We start from the raw sequence: 21,784 nt of genomic DNA, 5'->3' as shown, positions 1-21,784 counted from the left end.
GTACAAAAATAATACACCAACTGTTGAGCCTACACCGAACGACCCTTAGGCTGTTGTTATTTAAAATTAAAACTCTATAAAGCAAATATATCAATTTCCGCTTCGAATCACATTGATTTTGTCACACTGACATAAACTAATTAATAGCAGAAATAAGCCAGTTTAGTCATAATATTGATTTTAAAATTAGAACAATAATTTACCTTAAAATATGTTTATATTTTATATGTTTAATTTTAACAATTGCTACACTGAAAAAACTGCATGTCCGGTTCCAAAGATTTTGTCTTTACTTAAAAAAAATTGGTATTTATTCCGACCCAAAGAAGCGGAGAATACAAGTAAGGATACTTTTAAGACACAATTCTCTTTTAAATTTGGGTTTTGTGTACTTGCCTCTAGGAAGCAAATTTTAATTTTTCGCTTTCTCAGCTTTTTTTCTTCATATGCTATCAAAGTCCTTTAAAAACGAGTTAACGACAACTTTATTTTCCAAATTAAGACTCGACTTCCAGTAGAAATTATGCTATGTTTCAAGTAAAACACTTCTTTAAAATAAAGTTTTGAAACAACATGTCCTATATTTGAACGATTTTTTGCTTTGTAGTCAAGATGCAAAAAGACAACCAATTTAAAGACAATTTCATTAAAAGTAAAGAATTTTTCTGAATTATTAAAGTCAAGTTGACCTTAGCCCAAACGTTTTTTCTTTCATGTTATGATACCCATTTTTAAGTCAAATAACTTAATTATAAGGACAATACGAATTCATTGAAAAGTTTATCGACTTTTGGACAAGGCAAAAAACTTTATATTAGAGAAATGCATCTTCTATGCTAAGTAAAATTTGTATTCGTATTTTAAAAACATGAAATCTTTGACCTCACGACAATATTTTTTTCAGTGTAGAAATGTGCCTACATGTCTATTTTTGCTTAAAACAGCTATTTCTCAAAAGCAAAAAATATTTGGTATTAAAGCACGCATCAGTTGGACTATGTATGTCATAATATATTCTCATTGCAATAAACATATTTTACTATTGTAATGGACAATGTTTACAACAATTTAAATTAAATCAATTAATTCAAACAATTTAATGTTAAATAATATTAATTACTATATAACTTGTGTTAACACATTAAATTAAGTAAGTTTCCATAATAAGTATTTTTGTTTTGTTTTAACTTTTCTTTGAGAGTTGAACAGTGATTATTTTGTTATAAATTTAATTAATATTTTTTTTTTCATAATATTACAATTTTTATACGAGCTTATTGGACAAGAATATGAAGAAAATTGATACTATTAAAATGCCAGATACCAATCTACACAACCCCAGCTATACGTTTCACCACATGGTAAATCGAATTTCTATAGCATTCAGTATAGATCTGGCGGGATTCAGTTTGGGTCTTATATGCTAATTTTTTATTACATATTCAAATTATTATTCCCAAATTTAACCATATTTTGTTGATTCTCTCATATATCGATTAAAAATCATGCTTATATATTTCCCTCCTATCTACAGTAGATTGTTATTTTCTTTGCAGCGTCTTGTAAAACCTAATCGTTTTTTTTTGTTTTTTTTTTTTTTTTTGATTAGGTTGGCTATATAAAATCGTATAACGTCAATGATTGCTAAATAAAACGAGTAGAACAGGGTTATTATTCAATCATTTTTATTACCAAAATCAAAATAAATCATTATTTATGGATTAGGTTTTCAGTTTAATTGAATGCACGAGTATTCACTTATGACGCTGTATTAAAACTTGATGACATGACTATAAATGTTAAAGAGCACAATGTTTTTTATGTAAATTTAAAAGCAAAATTATTCATTTAGGATTTATATAATCAAGGGTTTTTCTACAGTTTTAGATGCTTTGAAATAGTTAAACAGAAAAAAAACATAATATTGTAAAAAAAATATTTTTATCGCTAGATAAAATATAGATTCTCTTATAAAATTGCTTTCAGTAATTCAGTAAAAGCAAAATTATTCATTTAGGATTTATATAATCAAGGGTTTTTCTACAGTTTGAGATGCTTTGAAATAGTTACACCGAAAAAACATAATATTGTAAAAAACTGTTTTTATCGCTAATTAAAATATAGAATTACTTGTTAATAGTCAAAACAACTACTGTGCACTCGCGCTAACGTGAACACCGCATAACGCGAACACCGCATAACGTGAACACCGCCTAACGTGAACACCGCCTAACGTGAACACCGCCTAACGTGAACAAACTTTTACTTACACTAACTACTACGTAACGCTGAAAAACAGGAAATTTGGCGATAAAAGCAGATTCACAATGCGAAATACAATTTCAAATACACTTACGGAATTTTTTAATGATCTATTTCGGCTTTTTGCGTGAATTTTAATTATTAATTTAAATTGCTTTATAATTGCTTTATATAATATAAATTGCTAATATATTTTTTCGATCTTTTTTTTTTAATTTTTTCATGAAATTAAATTAAGTTTTTAATATTACTAATAACAAATATAAAAGACTATCACGCTAGAACGTGTAAAACTACCGAATATGGACATGTTTTGTTCTGAAATTCGCTGAAGATCGCTAACGTGAACTCTCTTGGTTTTAATTAGTTCACGTTACCGTGAGTGCACTGTATTTAGTTAGTAAGAAAACTTATGAAAATTTAAATTTAAATCTTTGATATATGGATATTTTATACGAGAAAAAATTTGTAATCATTTTTATACCATAGGACTTTTAACTTTAACTTTGTCATTCCCTTTGTAACACATCGAAATATTGTTCTAAGACCCCATAAAATATATATATATATATTCTGGGGCATGGTGAAATTCTGAGTCGATCTAAGCTTATCCGTCCATCCGTCTGTTGAAATCACGCTAACTTCCGAACGAAACAAGCTATCGACTTGAAACTTGGCATAAATAGTTGCTATTGATGTAAGTCGGATGGTATTGCAAATGGACCATATTGGACCACTGTTACGTATAGCCCCCATATAAACCGACCCCCAGATTTGGCTTGCGGAGCCTCTTAGAGAAGAAAATTCCATCTGATCCGGTTGAAATTTGGTACATGGTGTTAGTATATGGTCTCTAACAACCAAGCAAAAATTGGTCCATATCGGTCCATAATTATATATAACCCCCATACAAACCGATCCCCAGATTTGACCTCCGGAGCATTTTGGAGGAACAAAATTCACCCGATCCGGTTGAAATTTGGTACGTGGTGTTAGTATATGGTCTCTAACAACCAAGCAAAAATTGGTCCATATCGGTATATAATTATATAGCGCCCATATAACCGATCCCCAGATTTGATCTCCGGAGCCTCTTGGAGGAGCAAAATTGACCCGATCCGGTTGAAATTTGGTACGGGGTGTTAGTATATGGTCTCTAACAAGCATGCAAAAATTGGTCCATATCGGTCCATAATTATATATAACCCCCATATAAACCGATCCCCTGATTTGACCTCCGGAGCATTTTGGAGGAACAAAATTCACCCGATCCGGTTGAAATTTGGTACGTGGTGTTAGTATATGGTCTCTAACAACCAAGCAAAAATTGGTCCATATCGTTATATAATTCTATAGCGCTCATATACCCGATCCCCAGATTTGATCTCCGGAGCCTCTTGGAGGAGCAAAATTGACCCGATCCGGTTGAAATTTGGTACGTGGTGTTGGTTCATATCGGTCCATAATTATATATAGACCCCATATAAATCGATCCCCAGATTTGAACTCCGGAGCCAGTTGGAAGAGCAAAATTCATCCGATCCGGTTGAAATTTGATACGTGGTGTTAGTATATGGTCCCAAGGTCGTGGGTTCGATTCCTGGTTCGACCGAACACCAAAAAGATTTTCAGCGGTGGATTATCCCACCTCAGTAATGCTGGTGACTTTTTTGAGGGTTTCAAAACTTCTCTAAGTGGTTTCACTGCAATGTGGAACGCCGTTCGGACTCGGCTATAAAAAGGAGGTCCCTTGTCATTGAGCTTAACATGGAATCGGGCAGCACTCAGTGATAAGAGAGAAGTTCACCAATGTGGTATCACAATGGACTGAATAGTCTAACCCTAACAATCACGCAAAATTGGTCCATATGGTTCTATAGTTATATATAGTCAATCCCCTATCACACAAAAATTGGTCCATATCGGTTCATAATCATGTTTGCCAATCGAGCCAAAAATAATCTACCAAAAATTTTGTCATCATTTTAGTTCTATAGAAAATTTTGTCAAAATTTTATTTCTATAGAAAATTTTGTAAAACTTTGATTTCTATAGACAATCTTGTCAAACTTTGATTTCTATAGAAAATTTTGTCAACATTTTATTTCAATAGACAATTCTGTCAAACTTTGATTTCTATAGAAAATTTTGTCAACATTTTATTTCTATAGAAAATTTTGTCAAATTTTTATTTCAGTAGAAAATTTCTATAGAAAATTTTGTCAAATTTTTATTTCAATAGATTATTTTGTCAAATTTTTATTTCTATAGAATATGTTGTCAAAATTTTATTTCCGTAGAAAACTATTGAAATACCCCTTAGGTGGAGAGGTAAGATCTACCAAAACATCACGAATACTACCAATCTACCAAACTGTAAAAAAATCTAACATTTTTGATAGAAGTCTACCATCTGTGACTGCCCTGGTCTGTATTCGAAAACTTAAGTTGTTGTTAAGACGTTTTTAAAGGAAATGTTAAATTTAAACAGAATTGTGATTATTAATGAAATTAAAATTATTCTTACTTCAATTCTCCAATCATTGGAGTAAACACAATCTTTGGAACCGGACATGCTTTGTTTTCAATGTACCCATCAAGTTACCCTCGACTTCTTCCCATATCCAATTGAAGTTTCCATTCCCCCATTCACATCCCTAATTTCTGCTAATGCTTTATGAATTTCAATGTGAAATCTGATTTAAATGATATTTCGTTTTTTTTTTTGCAAGTTCATTGCCTGTTTCTCTACCTGGCCATTATTATTAAGCGTTAAAATATCAAAAATTTGAATATTTTTTTAACTGACAATTGAATATCAGAAAAAAGTAAACAACAACAGCCAGCAGATAAATGCAATTTCATATAAAAATGCATGAATGACAAGAAATTGCAAATTTCAAATTAATTTTGTTTTTACACAAAGTGGGAAGAAGAAAAAAAACAACACTGACGTATTTACCGGTTTTCAGTTAGGTCTGCAGTTGGTTTTGAAAGGTATTTTTTTGTTCTTCTCACACAGAGTTCTACCCAGTTTTATGGCTGAACATCCAATTTTACTACAAACCCAATAATGTTAGCAACAACAAAGAAACAAAGATTAAAATGTAAATGTTCTTTTTGTATATAAAAAATACATTTTTTATATTTGATTTCAATTCTTGTGAAAACTGGTTCTTGCTAATCTTACCATACCCATAGCCTGGTGACAATAAGAAAATTTTATTTCCTCCCTCTCTCTAAAGATATGACAGACTAACTTGGAAACCTAAAATTGAAATCGAATTTGAATTTGAATTCTACGTTGCTTGGGGGGGGGATAAGTAAGATAACCATATACTGAAGTATGACTCAAACTTAACGCCTTTAATGGTTCAGTTATTTTTTTCATATTCTGGTTTGATTATTTCCGTCATTCTTATACTAAGTGGTTAGTATAATATGAACCATATTAACGGCCGGTTTCATGTAGCTCCGTTAGGCTTTAACTGCCAGTTAACAGAAAGTAAATTGCAAATATTTTCTCTCCGGTTAACTTTAACTGAAAAATTTTCGTCAGTTAAGTTCCTAACTGGCCTATTGAATATAAAGACAAGATGACAGCTTCGTCTATAATACGGTTTAAAAGTTGGTTAGTTAACGGAACACTAACGGAGCTTTATGAAAATGGGGGTAAATGAAATATAATAAATAAACAAATTTTTTGTTTTGATTTTTTTTACGGAAAAAATAACTAGGAATAAGGTCCTTATACAATTTTTAAAATATTTTTAAATCGATTGGTTTATTATACAAAAACCGAATAGAAGAGCCAAAACTCCTTCGTATCAATCAAAATATATCCATCTCCACCAAGTAAAATGGTAGTACGATAGTAAGTAGCCTCAACGTCTGACGAAATATTATCGCTAGATCAATTTAACGAAACTTCAGACCAACAAACATCGTTTGGAAGTTTTCGCAATAAAAAAGTATGTTCGCAAGAAAAGTATATATTGTTTGTGATAAACGTTGACTTCTTTTAGTTGGCTTCTTGGTTTATTTAGGTTAGGGTAGGTTAGCTCAATGATAATAAATTTAATTCCCACCACGTGGATAACCTATCTAAATCGGTTTGTAGTAATTTTACATCAGCTAATCAATTTAAATATAAATATCATCTGCATAAATCAAATACTTTGCAAAATGGCAACAAAATGAATCACCATTAAGATATAAAATAAATAATAATGGTCACAGAATACTACCCTGGGGAACTCCTGATGTAGTTATATATGGTTCTGAAATTGAAGCATGCACACAAACAAAAAAACGTCTAAAACTGAAGTAATACCATTGTAGTAAATTCGAATGTAAACTAATGTTATAAAGCTTTGCCAGTAAAATATTATGCGAAACTTTATCAAAAGCTTTGCATAACCCCTTTTCCAAACTATTTAAATAAAAATTCGTAAAGGCTTAGTTACCGTCGAGCGATAGGGAGCCACCGTGGTGCAATGGTTAGCATGACCGCCTTGTATACACAAGGTCGTGGGTTCGATTCCTGCTACGACCGAACACCAAAAAGTTTTTCAGCGGTGGATTATCCCACCTCAGTAATGCTGGTGACATTTCTGAGGGTTTCAAAGCTTCTCTAAGTGGTTTCACTGGAATGTGGAACGCCGTTCGGACTCGGCTATAAAAAAGAGGTCCCTTGTCATTGAGCTTAACCCTGTAATGCCCAATAATAAGAAAGCTTTTAGTAAAACACACCTTAAGACTACAAAAATGGGCAAAATAAAACGAAAACTTATTTGAAACTATTCAAGAGGTTTTGCAGCATATGTTGAATTTTACCGTATAAATTTTTCTTGCTTAGTTCTCTTGTTTTTGTGTCGTTAACATTGAAAATTTAATCAGCTGGCAAAAAAAATTGGGGCATTAGAGGGTTAACATGGAATCGGGCAGCACTCAGTGATAAGAGAGAAGTTCACCACTGTGGTATCACAATGGACTGAATAGTCTAAGTGAGCCTGATACATCGGGCTGCCACATAACCTAACCTACCGTCGAGCGATTTTTTTATAAACCCACATTGAACATCTGAAAATACTGATGTGTTATATAGATTATTCATTAATCCATACACCAACATTTGTGGGAACATTACTTCTCAGCCAATTTGCCACCTCTTTTATTGCCAATATTTCAACCCCAAAACCACTACAGTGATCTTTAGCTATTTTAAGTTCTAGTTCCTTAGAATATACTCCGAAACCCATTTGTCCATCCAATTTGGAGCCATCTGTGTAGAAATCTATATAAGGTTTATTCCGGGAGTCTATGTGCAGCACGCCTCATTGTTGGGAATTAAAGTATCAAATTTTTTGTCGAAAAGCGGTTTCGCCAGAGAGTAATCCACTACGTTTGACACATCTGGCATTATTTTGAGGACCGACCTGTGACCGTGTCTTTTTTTCGACCACAGCGATAGCTCCCGCAATCGTACAGCCGTTGTTACAGGTGACTGTTTGGTCAATATGTCTAAAGCCAATAACAGGTTGGCTGATAAGTCCCCGGGCTAACAAAGAAAAACACATTGTGTTGTTTTTATTATTCAACATAGTTCCCTTCAAGAGCGATAAATACAACGATTATAATGACCTTCCAGTTTTTTTGATACCATTTTGGTAGTACTCCTTCGGTTTTGCCTCAAAATAGACCTCCTTTTGAGGTCTGAGAACAAGAAAAAGTCGCTGGGGGCCAGAACTGGAGAAAACGGTGGGTGGGGAAGCAATTCGAATCCCAATTCATGAATTTTTGCCATCGTTCTCAATGACTTGTGGCACGGTGCGTTGTCTTGGTGGAACAACACTTTTTGCTTCTTCATATGGGACCGTTTTGCCGCGATTTCGACCTTCAAACGCTCCAATAACGCCATATAATAGTCACTGTTGATGGTTTTTCCCTTCTCAAGATAATCGATAAAAAATTATTCCATGCGCATCCCAAAAAGCAGAGGCCATTACTTTGCCAGCGGACTTTTGAGTCTTTCCACGCTTCGGAGACGGTTCACCGGTCGCTGTCCACTCAGCCGACTATCGATTGGACTCAGGAGTGTAGTGATGGAGCCATGTTTCATCCATTGTCACATATCGACGGAAAAACTCGGATGTATTACGAGATAACAGCTGCAAACACCGCTCAGAATCATCAACACGTTGTTGTTTTTGGTCAAATGTCAGCTCGCTCGGCACCCATTTTGCACAGAGCTTCCGCATATCCACATATTGATGAATGATATGACCAACATGTTCCTTTGATATCTTTAAGGCCTCTGCTATCTCGATCAACTTCATTTTACGGTCATTCAAAATCATTTTGTGGATTTATTTGATGTTTTTGTCGGTAACCACCTCTTTCGGGCGTCCACTGCGTTCATCGTCCTCCGTGCTCATTTCACCACGCTTGAACTTTGCATACCAATCAATTATTGTTGATTTCCCAGGGGCAGAGTCCGGAAACCCATTATCAAGCCAAGTTTTTTCTGCCATCGTATTTTCCCTTCAGAAAACAGTATTTTATCAAAACACGAAATTCCCTTTTTTCCATTTTTTTTTTCACAATAACAAAAGTTGCTTCACAAAAGACGCTCTATCTCACAAACTAATTGACTTACAAACGTCAAATTTTGACACGAATCATTTGAAGGTTGGTACTATATAAAAATAATATGCATTTAATACTAACGATGCCATCCATGTGTCAGACCGGGGACTTATCAGCCAATCTGTTAGATGCATCATAACATTAAGGGAATTGGGAGCCACCGTAGTGCAATGGTTAGCATGCCCGCCTTGCATACACAAGGTCGTGGGTTCGATTCCTGCTTCGACCGAACACTAAAAAGTTTTTCAGCGGTGGATTATCCAACCTCAGTAATACTGGTGACATTTCTGAGTGTTTCAATGCTTCTCTAAGTGGTTTCACTGCAATGTGGAACGCCGTCCGGCCTTGGCTATAAAAAGGAGGTCCCTTGTCATTGAGCTTAACATGGAATCGGGCAGCACTCAGTGATAAGAGAGAATTTCACCACTGTGGTATCACAATGGACTGAATAGTCTAAGTGAGCCTGAAATCTCGGGCTTCCGCTATACCTAACCTAAGGGAACCTGTCACAGTCTTACTGAAAGCACCTGAGGTACACAAGCACGCCGTTTACTGAACTTTATTTCAACTTGTCAGCTACCAGCCAGACAATCATATAACATCAAATAACATTATATGTCTAACTAATCCCCTCTACAGCCAATGCCCAATTTTCGGTTTTAGTCCCCACTTAATACCTATTGCCTTTTTGCACGGGTACAAGGCTAACGTGGCTTTTATCGCTCATTCTTCAATATTAAGCTTAAAGTTCAGCCTTCTGTCCAATATAACCCTAAAGTTTTTTACACACTTAGGAATCGAAATTTTAATATTCTGCAAGAAAATGGGCTTAACCGTGTGAATTTTGTGTTCTTTGCAGTACATGACTATTCCTATCTACAGAATTTCACCCTAGACCACTCTGTATAATATCTTTAATTGTGGATGGAAATTTTCCCCTGACTGCTAGAGCCACATCATCTGCGTATGCCATTCTTTAACATTTCTCTTTCTAGGGAATGATTTATTTAGCTCTCACCTACTTCTCTTCTTTAATGCAAAGAATGTAAAAGCAAATAGCAGATTTTACAATTTTTGCATTTGGCCCGGACGGAAAATCGAGCCAGACACCGTTCGTTTTGTATGCCAACACACTAACCATTGGCGCAACCGATTAAGTCGGTTCATCCCTAAAATTTAAAAAACCTTCAAACCTCCCATTTCCTGCTACAAAAAATAAATCTTTCATCCAAACTTGTTCAATACCACAACCATTTTTTTCGACGACGGCTGACACCAATTTCTTGCCTCCGGCGGCTTGACGGCTAAACCTATATAAGTTTGTCTATTCGGCGACGGACAATTATCCATTATGAAATCAAGTTGAAGTTAGTGTAGTGAAGTGTAATGAGATTAGTTGTACAACCAATTTCAAAATCACATTTACATTGCACTCAAATTTTCTGAGCTAAATTTTTGCAAAATTATTATAGCAACTTGATACTGACGCAAGGCATATTAATTAAAGGTAAAGTCACGAGCAAACGTGTGTACACCCCATGATATTTAGAAAGTCAAACTAAAATGGCAGGTCACTTCAGTTGACATTTTGTGTATGTGTAGTGTTGTTGTATTGTAATATTTATGTACACAAAGAATGTAAACAAACCTACTAAACGTAAACAAAGCCTTTGACAAGATGAATGTCGATATTAGTCACCTGATTGCATGACTTTACATCTTTAATATGCCTTGATACTGACGTATTAATAAATTTTTCAGTTTTAAAACAATTTATTAATAAATTTTTCTGATTTAAAACAATATTTTTTGATTCGTTGGTGGCTAATTTTGAGTCGAGATGAATCGACATATCGGCGGCGGATTCGATTGGCAAAAACTGGTCGGCGGTGGCCACAATTCTCTAATAAATTTGGAAAAATCATGATAAAGTGATAAGTTGTACAACCAATCTTAAAATCAAATTTACGTATCATTAAAATTTTCTGAGATAAATTTTTACAATATTATTATTCAAAATTGTGGCAAAAATATGACAATTGTCATATACATATAATACATTTTTCTGATTTAAATCGATATTTTTGATTAATTGGCAGCTAAATCTGAGTCGAGATGAGCCGACATGAGTCGGCGGTGGCTAAAATTAATTAATAAAATTCTTTGCAGAACAAGAATGAAAATAATTTAAATTTCATAGATAAGGTGTACGATTTATCTTATAGAGGTTCGGATACATGTTTGTCGGTGGCGACCAGAGAATGAAGCCGACCAATTTTTGTCGGCGGCGGCGGACACTAAATTTTTGCCTCCGGCGGCGGCGACTGGACGGCTGAGCCGATATAAATTTGTTCACTCGTCGGCGGACAATTATCCATTATAAAATCAATTTGAAGTTAATCGAATATTAATCAGATTAGTTGTACAACCTATCTTACAAACAAATTTACTTTTCGTTCAAATTTTCGGAGATAAATTTTTGCTAAATTATTATAGCAGCTTAAATATGATTGGTTGTGTTCAAAATTTTGGAAAAAATACGACAATTATATATAAATTTTTCTGATTTCAATCGACATTTTTGATTAATTGGCGGCTAAATTTGAATCGAGATGAGTCGACATATTCGGCGGCGGCGTCGACTGGCAAAAAATGGTCGGCAGAGACTGAAATCGGCGGCGCGACTCGGCGGCTTCATTCTCTGGTGGCGACTGACACTATATGTATGCCTCCGGCGGCGGCGGCTTGACGGCTAAACCGATATAAAATTGTCTATTCGGCGGCGCACAATTATTCATTATAAAATCCATTTGAAGTTTTCCGAATTTTAGTGAGATTAGTTGTACAACCAATCTTGGAATAAAATTTACATTTCGTTCAAATTTTCTGAGCTAAATTTTCATTGTAGGTGAAATAATTCATAATTTTGGCAAAAACTATAACAATTATTAATAAATTTTCCTGGTGTAAATCAATATTTTTGAATAATTTCGGCTAAATTTGAATCGAGATGAGCTGACATATTCGGCGACAGTCAAAAACTGGTGGGTGGCAAAAATCAGCGGGGCGATCCGTGATGTATTTGCGTCGACTTACACGACAAATCACTGCCTCCTCGATTTTACTGTTACTCTGTTAAGTACAATCAATAAATTTTAGTTCTTAACGTAATGTAATAGTTCATAACATAATGTGAATGTGCCTTAACATTCGTGTATTTACAAATTAATGCAGCATGCTTTTAGGATGAACGAAATACATTTCAGTTATAGTTAAAATACTCAAGCATAATTTTAGGAGCTACAATTAAAGACATGCTCTTTTACACCACTTTCATTTAAAATTATGGAAACTACGGAAAATCCATATAAATTGTTATTGTAAGAATTTATCAGTTAAACAATTATATAGAAAAGTTAAAGACTCTAAGATAGAGTTGTTAGTACTTGGAACACATTGTTTCTCTCTTAACTTTTAATATTTGAAAAAAAAAAAATTCGAATCTTATTAATCCTCATTTCTTTTTCAATTTTCAGTGAGCCATGGCCAATTAATGTGTTATGTATGTGAAAATTGTCCAGATCCCAGAATGGCAGAAATGCCAATTGAAACTTGTGATGAAAGTTTCTTCGATAGTACTACAACAACAACAACATCGACGACGATGACGACAACAACAAAAAGTACAACTACAACAATGTCATCATCTTCTACAACAACTCCTATGACAACGGAGTCCACATCAACCACTGTTACTACTACTGAAAGCCCTTCCTCTACAGAGTCTAGTACAGAAACTGATACCACCACCACCACAGAGATGATCACCACTACTGAAGAAGATAGTACTACTGAAAGCACAGAAGATACTACCATTACTACAGAAGAAGATAGTACATCAACAACAGAAACTGCACCCACGCCCACGCCCACGCCCACTCTAAGCACAGAAGCCAGTACCACAACAGTTAGTACCACCAGTACCACTGTCGAAGATCTTCCACCATCACCACCCACACCTCCAACAATTTCTACATCTTCAGTACCAACTCCACCCACACCCGGAGCAGCTAATCCCATTGATGATTTAACCAATGAAACAGTCAAGGAGAGATCAACATCTAAGAACTATGTTACCTCTTCGGAATTCAGAGTACGACAAATGCGAGCTGTATCAGAGTATACCTATCACTGCTATAAGGTTTTAGCGAATAGTGAGTATAAGAAGGGAAGAAGCTTTCCGAATTTTTCTTAATTTTTACTTTTATTTTTCTAATTTTCCCTTTAGTCAATGGCACCATGATAACCAACCGTGGTTGTTCCCGTGTCAAAACCATGGAATCCGTTTGTGGTCTCTGGAAAGAACAACATCCCGAGGAAGAGCTTAACAAATGTTATCCTTGCTCCAATACAAAGTGTAATGGTAGTGCGACTCTTAATGTCTCAATATCTGCAATTTTAATGGTCCTTATAGCTGGTCTGCTGCAACGGCATTAGAAATCACCTTAAGTAGTTTTAATATAAGCGATAAGATGAAAGAGAGAGAGAGTTCAAATCGGAAGACATCAAATCCAAAAGCTTTAATACAAAGTATTCGTTTCATCTTAAGATAAATTGAATTGTATATTCCTTGCTGCTTAAAGAAAAGTCCTTCCCATTCCTATATACATTTTACACCATTTCCCTTTAGAAAAAGGCAATGGTGTCTTATAGTGATTTTTTGCATTCAAAATGGTCCTTCGACTTCTATCATAGCTCTTTTATTCGGGGATGGATGGAAATACTGAACAAATTGGCTTATGTTAACTAATTAGCTAACACTTTTGTACAATTATACCGACACAGAGAAAATCTAAACAAAACAAACACAATCAAACCAATTCGAATTATATACTTAATAGTTTCATACATACCTACATACTCGTTCATAAGTATCTTGTCTATATCTATCAATCTAATTTGCCCATACATACATGTATAACCTTATCAACTTAGATGTGTATGAATTTGTTTTTATTAACTTTAAATTGTTTATGTAAAAATTTAGTTGTAACATTTATTGATTTAAGTATTATGTTTAAATAAATTAAATAATAAACTTACGAAGAAAAATCCTATATATTATTATCGATTATCTACGAGCCTTCTGGGATAAGAAAATGCTGAAATTGATTATTATAGTGGTTTTGTGGTTTGTTGTTCCAGGTTTGTTGTAAGAACACTTTAATAATGTGAGCTTTTCTTTTCTTTTTTATTTAATTTTCATTTCATTATACCCACCATCATAGAATGGTGACGGGGGTATAATATTCTAAGACGATATAAGCATGTCCGTCTGTCCGTCTGTCTGTCTGTTGTAATCACGCCACAACCTCAATAATGGCGCTGTCGACCTGAAATTTGGCACAGATTCGTCTTTTGTTTGCACGCAGGTCAAGTTCGAAGATGGGCTATATCGGTCCAAGTTTTGATATAGTCCCCATATAAACCGACCTCCCGATTTGGGGTTTTGGGCTTATAAAAACTGTAGTTTTTTATCAATTTTGCAATTTTTGCAATTTCAGGCAAAATCTATAGGTATTTTAGGACCATCAAAAAGTGTACCGAAAATGGTGCCTATCGGTCCATGTTTTGGTATAGCCCCCATATGGACCGATTTCCCGATTTTATTTCTTGGACTTCTAGAATCCGTAGGGAGCCACCGTGGTGCAATGGTTAGCATGCCCGCCTTGCATACACAAGGTCGTGGGTTCGATTCCTGCTTCGACCGAACACCAAAAAGTTTTTCAGCGGTCGATTATCCCACCTCAGTAATGCTGGTGACATTTCTGAGGGTTTCAAAGCTTCTCTAAGTGGTTTCACGGCAATGTGGAACGCCGTTCGGACTCGGCTATAAAAAGGAGGTCCCTTGTCATTCAGCTTAACATGGAATCGGGCAGCACTCAGTGATAAGAGAGAAGTTCACCAATGTGGTATCACAATGGACTGAATAGTCTAAGTGAGCCTGATACATCGGGCTGCCACCTAACCTAACCTAGCCTAGAATCCGTAGTTTTAATCAAATTTACCTGAAATTTGAAATCTAGAGGTACTCTAGGACCCTAAAGACGTGTGCCGAAAGTGGTGGGTAGCGGTCCATGTTTTGATATAGCCCCCATATAGACCGATCTCCCCATTTTATTTCTTGGACTTCTAGAATCCGTAGTTTTTATCCAATTTGCCTGAAATTGGAAATCTAGAGATATTCTAGGAAAATAAAGAGATGTGCCGAAAATGGTGATTATCGGGCCATGTTTCGATATAACCCCCATATAGACCGATATCCAGATTTACTTCTTGGGCTTCTAGAATCCGTAGTTTTTATCCAATTTGCCTGAAATTGGAAATCTACAGGGTTTTCTAGGACCATAAAGGGGGTGTGCCGAATGTACTGAGTATCGGTACAGTTTTATATATATAGCCCCCTTATAAACCGGCCCTCCGATTTAGGGTCTAGATTCTGGAACTACAATTAAATGTGCTGAATACTGTGTGTATCTTTCCATGTTTTGGTATAGCCCCCATTACACCGAACTCCCGATTTAACTCCTAGGGTAGGGAGCCACCGTGGTGCAATGGTTAGCATGCCCGCCTTGCATACACAAGGTCATGGGTTCGATTCCTGCTTCGACCGAACACCAAAAAGTTTTTCAGCGGTGGATTATACCACCTCAGCAATGATGGTGACATTTCTGAGGGTTTCAAAATTTCTCTAAGTGGTTTCACTGCAATGTGGAACGCCGTTCGGACTCGGCTATAAAACGGAGGTCCCTTGTCATTGAGCTTAACTGAAGTTCACCAATGTGGTATCACAATGGACTGAATAGTCTAAGTGAGCCTGATACATCGGGCTGCCACCTTATCTAAGCTAACCTAGAGTTTCTACAAATTGTAGTTTTTATCCCATTTGCCACAAATTGTAAATATACTGGCATGTTAGACCCAAAACAAAGTGTATATGATTTAGTTTTATCGGTCCATTTGGTAAGGCCTCCATATAGACCGATTTCACTTACTGAGGGTATAGAAGGCGCACTGATCATGAAAATTGCTTGAAACTGAATGCAAAATTGCCAGATTTTACTTCTCTTAGTCATTTAAATAATTGGGATGAAAATCCACAGATTATAGATTTCAAATCAAGGCGTTATTTCATAATTTTCTTGCACACTTACAAGAGATGTTTATGATTCCTCTAAAACTCAAACAAAAAATGGTTCTTTTAAATTCGGAATCTGATCTAGTCTTCATAGGTAAAATCTTTACATTTATCTGTGGGAAGCAGCGTTGCCAATTTAGCTTTTTTCCCGCTAGATTTGGCTTTTTTTGAAGACATTTAGCGGGAAAAAAATGCATTTAGCTTTTGGCTTTTTTTCTGGCTTTTTTTCATGACCCTTTTAGCTATTTTTGGCTTTTTTATTTTCGACATGTTCCTATTTAAATATGGATAAAACTTCGTTTTTATCTAAGTCTTGCTGCCAGAATAAGGTTTTCCGCATATTTCAAAGCTCAATTGAAGCCTTAATAATTATTCCAGCCATTATGCGGGCATTTTTGCAGAAAATACACCTTGTTGTAAAGTTTTTTCCTCGTATTCATAAAAGTTATCGTAAACTTTAAATCTACTATTACCATACAAATTCCTTATAAACTGTCAGTAAATTATTAGGTTTAATAGCATTTGACTCGTTTATCCTTTTTATGTTATTATAATACGTATTCTAAAGTTATTATGATATTACTAAATTAAAATAGTAGATGTGAATTGCTTTGTATACTGAAAAAATATTGTCATGAGGCCAAAGATTTCATGTTTTTAAAATACGAACACGAATTTTGGTTATAATAGCATTTGTGAATTTCTCTTATATGTTATAAACTGTTTTCCTTGTCCAAAAGCCGATAAAATCGTTTTGTCCTTATAGTTAAGTGATTCAACGTAAAAATGGGTATCTTTTCATGAAAGAAGGCTAGGGTCAATTCTAAAAAATTCTTAAAATTAATTAAATAGTCTTTTAATTTGTGGAGTTTTTGTATCTTGACCACAAACCAAAATAGCGTTCAAAAATAGAAGAGGTTTTCTAACATTTTATTTTAAAAACGTATACACAGAATAATTTCTACTTAAAGTCGAGTCTGAATTTGGAAATTTAAGTTGTCGTTAGCACATTTTTAAAGCACTGTGATCAGGGTTGGCCTGTCACAAACTGTGACTTTTGCGACATACATTTGCGACGGTATAATACGTATGTCGCAAAAGTCGTAAACCTACTGTAGAAAACCAAATTTTGAATAGAAGAAATCCTGAACATTTTTTAATTTAGTTTGACAGCATTCGCTGTGAGTTTCTGCAGAAATTTGTGAAAGTTTTCCCATGGTCAAACCTATTTTCTTAGGTGGTATCGAAATTCCCATTGGTAAGTGTGCAAAATACCTTGGGGTTATATTAGACAGGAGACTGAACTTGAAAGCTAAGAAAGGACGAGAAAATCCACGGTTACCCTGTACTCGTGCAAAAGGCAATAGGGAAAATGCGGGGACTAAAACCGAAAATTGTGAATATTCCTAAGAATTGAAACTTCTTCGCACATACCATCGTCTTGAATATCATCGCATTCGCTGCCTAGCTGACGCGACTAAAGTATTTTCAGTTTGCGACTTTTTTTACTTTTTCTACATTTACGACGTTTACAACTTTACGACAGTCGCAAACCTAAAAAAGTTTGATACAGACCATCTCTGACTGTGATAGCTCATGAAGAAAAAGCTGAAAAAACGAATATATTCAAATTTGACTCTGAATCAATACCAAAATCATTAGTGTACAAAATCTTTGGAACCGAACATAGAAATAATTAAGGAAATAAAGTTTTGAATGTGGTATTATTTTTTTTTTAACATCAAAAAAATGCAATAAAAAATTCGTAGTGATAGGATCAAAACAAATCTGCTATTTATTAATGGAATGGATTTACATTTACGAAAATTGAACAATAGGTTTGTATGGGAAATTTTCGAATAAAAGTTATTCAGTATAAACTAGCAAGACAGTTAGAATGTGTTTTATTCTCTTGGGTAATATTAGGAAAAGTGTACACGTTCACGAATTTATCATTAATTCAGTTAAAACGAAATATATTGATATTTTCTAATGCAGTTCTATGTGACATTGGACTTGTTGATGATTAACCAGCTGATAATTGCAAGTTTACCGGGAAAAAAGGTTTTACTAGGAAATATAAATGAAGGACTTCCAGTAAAAATTTGTGATAGTAATCAAAATGTATCGAGTACACAAACAGAGCTAATATGACATAGATTTTCTTACAGTCTCACAGAAATGGAAATAAAATGAATACAATTAAAATAATATGCATTTTAAGTGAAATAAAGCCTTTAAGTTTGTTAAATTTCAATCCAAAATGTGACTTTTGATACAAAAAAATTTAGCTTTTTTTCTAGCTATTTTTTAATATTTTTTAGCTTTTTTTGGCTAGTTTTTTGGACAAATCTAGCGGTTTTTGGTGAAACAATTCTGGCAACGCTGGTGGGAAGCCTACTGGTTGAACTGATCTGTTTGGGAAAATATCTGTCATCGACCCCCTCTGAAATTTTCAAAGGAAACTATTATATATGATTCATGGTGGTGGGTATTTAAGATTCGGCCGGGCCGAACTTCCTTCTGTATATACTTGTTTTCTTTTCGATATGACGAGTAACTAAATTGATAGCATGATAGCTTACAATTAATGTTACAATAACCCAGCATACAAATTTGGAAACTCTTGCTAAGTCATTACTTTTAATATACATCCAAAACAGCTCTGCTAGAGATGGACTTTATTTTCACTTCATCAGAAGTTCTTTTGGGTGTTATATAAAATTCATTTAATTTACTCAGTTTTCACAAGAAATTTTCGGAACTTTACCAGGTATAAAGCACAGTAAGGACAAACAAAATAGTAATGGATATTTACTAATCCAGTTTTGCACAGACGTGGAATTTGCAATCAAATATTTGCTAGGATTATTCAGAATGAATCTACGTAGAGACACAAGTAGAAAAAGTTCAGAAAAAGTTCCTTATTATTTTTTTTAATGAAATCCGAAATACTGAAATATTATCATACTTGAAGAGCTAATGCGAAATAAATGTTGCGGATGCTTAAAAAGATGACTTTCCGATGACTAGCCCATATAAAATTCATTGCTTCTAAGCCAATTTTTCACCGCTTACGGATCCAAAAATAACATCTCTGCAAAAAAACTTCGTCAAAAAAGTAGTGAAAATGTTCTTTTCTGTCATAGGATGGATGGCCACCATTTCGACAGCCGTTGCACTGAATTTGCATTTCTTTTTAAGGTGTGATACGAATTCAGTGTTTTGGAAGTGAATTTATTTTATTTTTTTTTTTTGATATTTTGCCATTTATTTTTATAATTTTTTTATGATGTTTTATGATTTCTAATGCTGGTCTGAAACGATACCCAGCAAAAACTAGGTAACCACATCTCATTACAATTGACATTACCAGGAGTAAAGCTGTCATTACACGTTGCATTACATTGCGGCGAGTTATAATGACTAACTTGTAATGACAAAAATAAATACTTCTCGGTAATTTTCGAATTGTTATTCTCAAATTTTTAGGCAGTTGTAGTTAACGAATTAATAAAATAGAATAAATGATGGTACCATTAGGTATAATTGTTCACATAATCGAGCACTTACATAAAAAATCAAAAAGAATATTTAATGTAACGGTAATTCTGAAAAGTTTTCCCTTAAGAAATTTTTGTCACAAATATTTCATAATAATTGTGTTTAATGACATTATCATATTATGTTTTAAATAAATGCTTTTTTATACCTCATTCACATTACACTTCCAAAATGCGCTTAAACTAAATTTCAAATGAAAAAGAGACTTAAAATCCACTTTTAGTAGATTTCGAACCTTATGTGAATTGGCTATTGCATATATTATAACGTAATTCACGAATCCAACTCCCTTAAACAACCTACATTTATTTCTATTTTAAGTGTGAAATTAATTTGCATCTTATTTAGATTATTTATTAGATTTTTTGTTTATACAATATTCGTTTCTAGTCAAGTAGTTCTTCTATTACAGCATCACTCGCCATATTTTGATCCATTGTAATCGGCGATAGAAATCAATATTTTCGAGATTTGGTTGCCTGAGACAATAAGTGGCTATTTTGCTAGCTTTGGTGTATCTACGAATAAGTCATTACATATTAGGTGATTATATGCTTTAAATGCACTACTTATTTTATGGCCTAAAGTATGCCTGGGGAGAAGTACTTTCCTTCTAGGACATGCGTATGTAAATGTAATCTGAAGCGATGCCAATTAATAAGTGGTTATTAATTTTTAAATAGGCTTACCTACAAGATTACCAGGTAATGAGAGTTTTTGCTGGGTAAACCTCATATATTTAAAAAAAATTGTAATTTTTTAGAATTTTCGGTAAAATTTAAATAATTTGTACCAATTTTTTAATTCTTAGAGTCTTTTTATTCCATTTGTAAAACAAAAAGAAATAAAATTAGTAATTGGCATTCAATCGATCAATGACTGCAAATTCCAATGATGGAGATTACTCTATGTTTTGTAAAATGTAAGACAAGAAGATAGGCTAAATCGATCCATTTTAATGCCCACCGCAATAAACTTCTAAAGGGTGATTTGTTAAGAGCTTGATAACTTTTTTTAAAAAAAAAAACGCATAAAATTTGCAAAATCTCATCGGTTCTTTATTTGAAACGTTAGATTGGTCCATTACATTTACTTTTTGAAGATAATTTCATTTAAATGTTGACCGCGGCTGCGTCTTAGGTGGTCCATTCGGAAAGTCCAATTTTGGGCAACTTTTTCGAGCATTTCGGCCGGAATAGCCCGAATTTCTTCGGAAATGTTGTCTTCCAAAGCTGGAATAGTTGCTGGCTTATTTCTGTAGACTTTAGACTTGACGTAGCCCCACAAAAAATAGTCTAAAGGCGTCAAATCGCATGATCTTGGTGGCCAACTTACCGGTCCATTTCTTGAGATGAATTGTTCTCCGAAGTTTTCCCTCAAAATGGCCATAGAATCGCGAGCTGTGTGGCATGTAGCGCCATCTTGTTGAAACCACATGTCAACCAAGTTCAGTTCTTCCATTTTTGGCAACAAAAAGTTTGTTAGCATCGAACGATAGCGATCGCCATTCACCGTAACGTTGCGTCCAACAGCATCTTTGAAAAAATACGGTCCAATGATTCCACCAGCGTACAAACCACACCAAACAGTGCATTTTTCGGGATGCATGGGCAGTTCTTGAACGGCTTCTGGTTGCTCTTCACTCCAAATGCGGCAATTTTGCTTATTTACGTAGCCATTCAACCAGAAATGAGCCTCATCGCTGAACAAAATTTGTCGATAAAAAAGCGGATTTTCTGCCAACTTTTCTAGGGCCCATTCACTGAAAATTCGACGTTGTGGCAGATCGTAAGTCTATTCATGATGAAATGTCAAAGCATACTGAGCATCTTTCTCTTTGACACCATGTCTGAAATCCCACGTGATCTGTCAAATACTAATGCATGAAAATCCTAACCTCAAAAGAATCACCCTTTATTTGTAATTTAATTTTAATTTAATTTTGATAATTTGATTTTTTTAATTTTATTTTAAAACGATATATGTCTAACAGGTTGGTCTGACACAGATGGCGTCGCTAGTATTAAATGCATATAGTAAATTTGACGTCTGTAAGTCAATTAGTTTGTGAGATAGAGCGTCTTTTGTGAAGCAACTTTTGTTATTGTGAAA

At 34.4% G+C, this 21,784-nt stretch overlaps 1 protein-coding gene across 1 annotated transcript in view; it reads left to right on the top strand.

The window, feature by feature from the left end:
• The window catches only part of LOC142226428 (uncharacterized), a 40,258-nt gene extending 26,231 nt beyond the window's left edge, over nt 1–14,027 (top strand). Inside the window, exons 2-3 of the mRNA XM_075296446.1 lie at nt 12,447–13,124; nt 13,199–14,027. Coding sequence (XP_075152561.1) covers nt 12,447–13,124; nt 13,199–13,407 — 887 coding nt within the window. The 3' untranslated portion in view covers nt 13,408–14,027. The remainder of the gene's footprint in view (nt 1–12,446; nt 13,125–13,198) is intronic.
• The last annotated feature ends 7,757 nt before the right edge of the window (nt 14,028–21,784 follow it).

The sequence above is a fragment of the Haematobia irritans genome, chromosome 2, assembly GCF_050003625.1.
Source record: "Haematobia irritans isolate KBUSLIRL chromosome 2, ASM5000362v1, whole genome shotgun sequence".
NCBI lineage: Eukaryota > Metazoa > Arthropoda > Insecta > Diptera > Muscidae > Haematobia > Haematobia irritans.
This window is presented reverse-complemented; position numbering and strand designations above follow the sequence as displayed.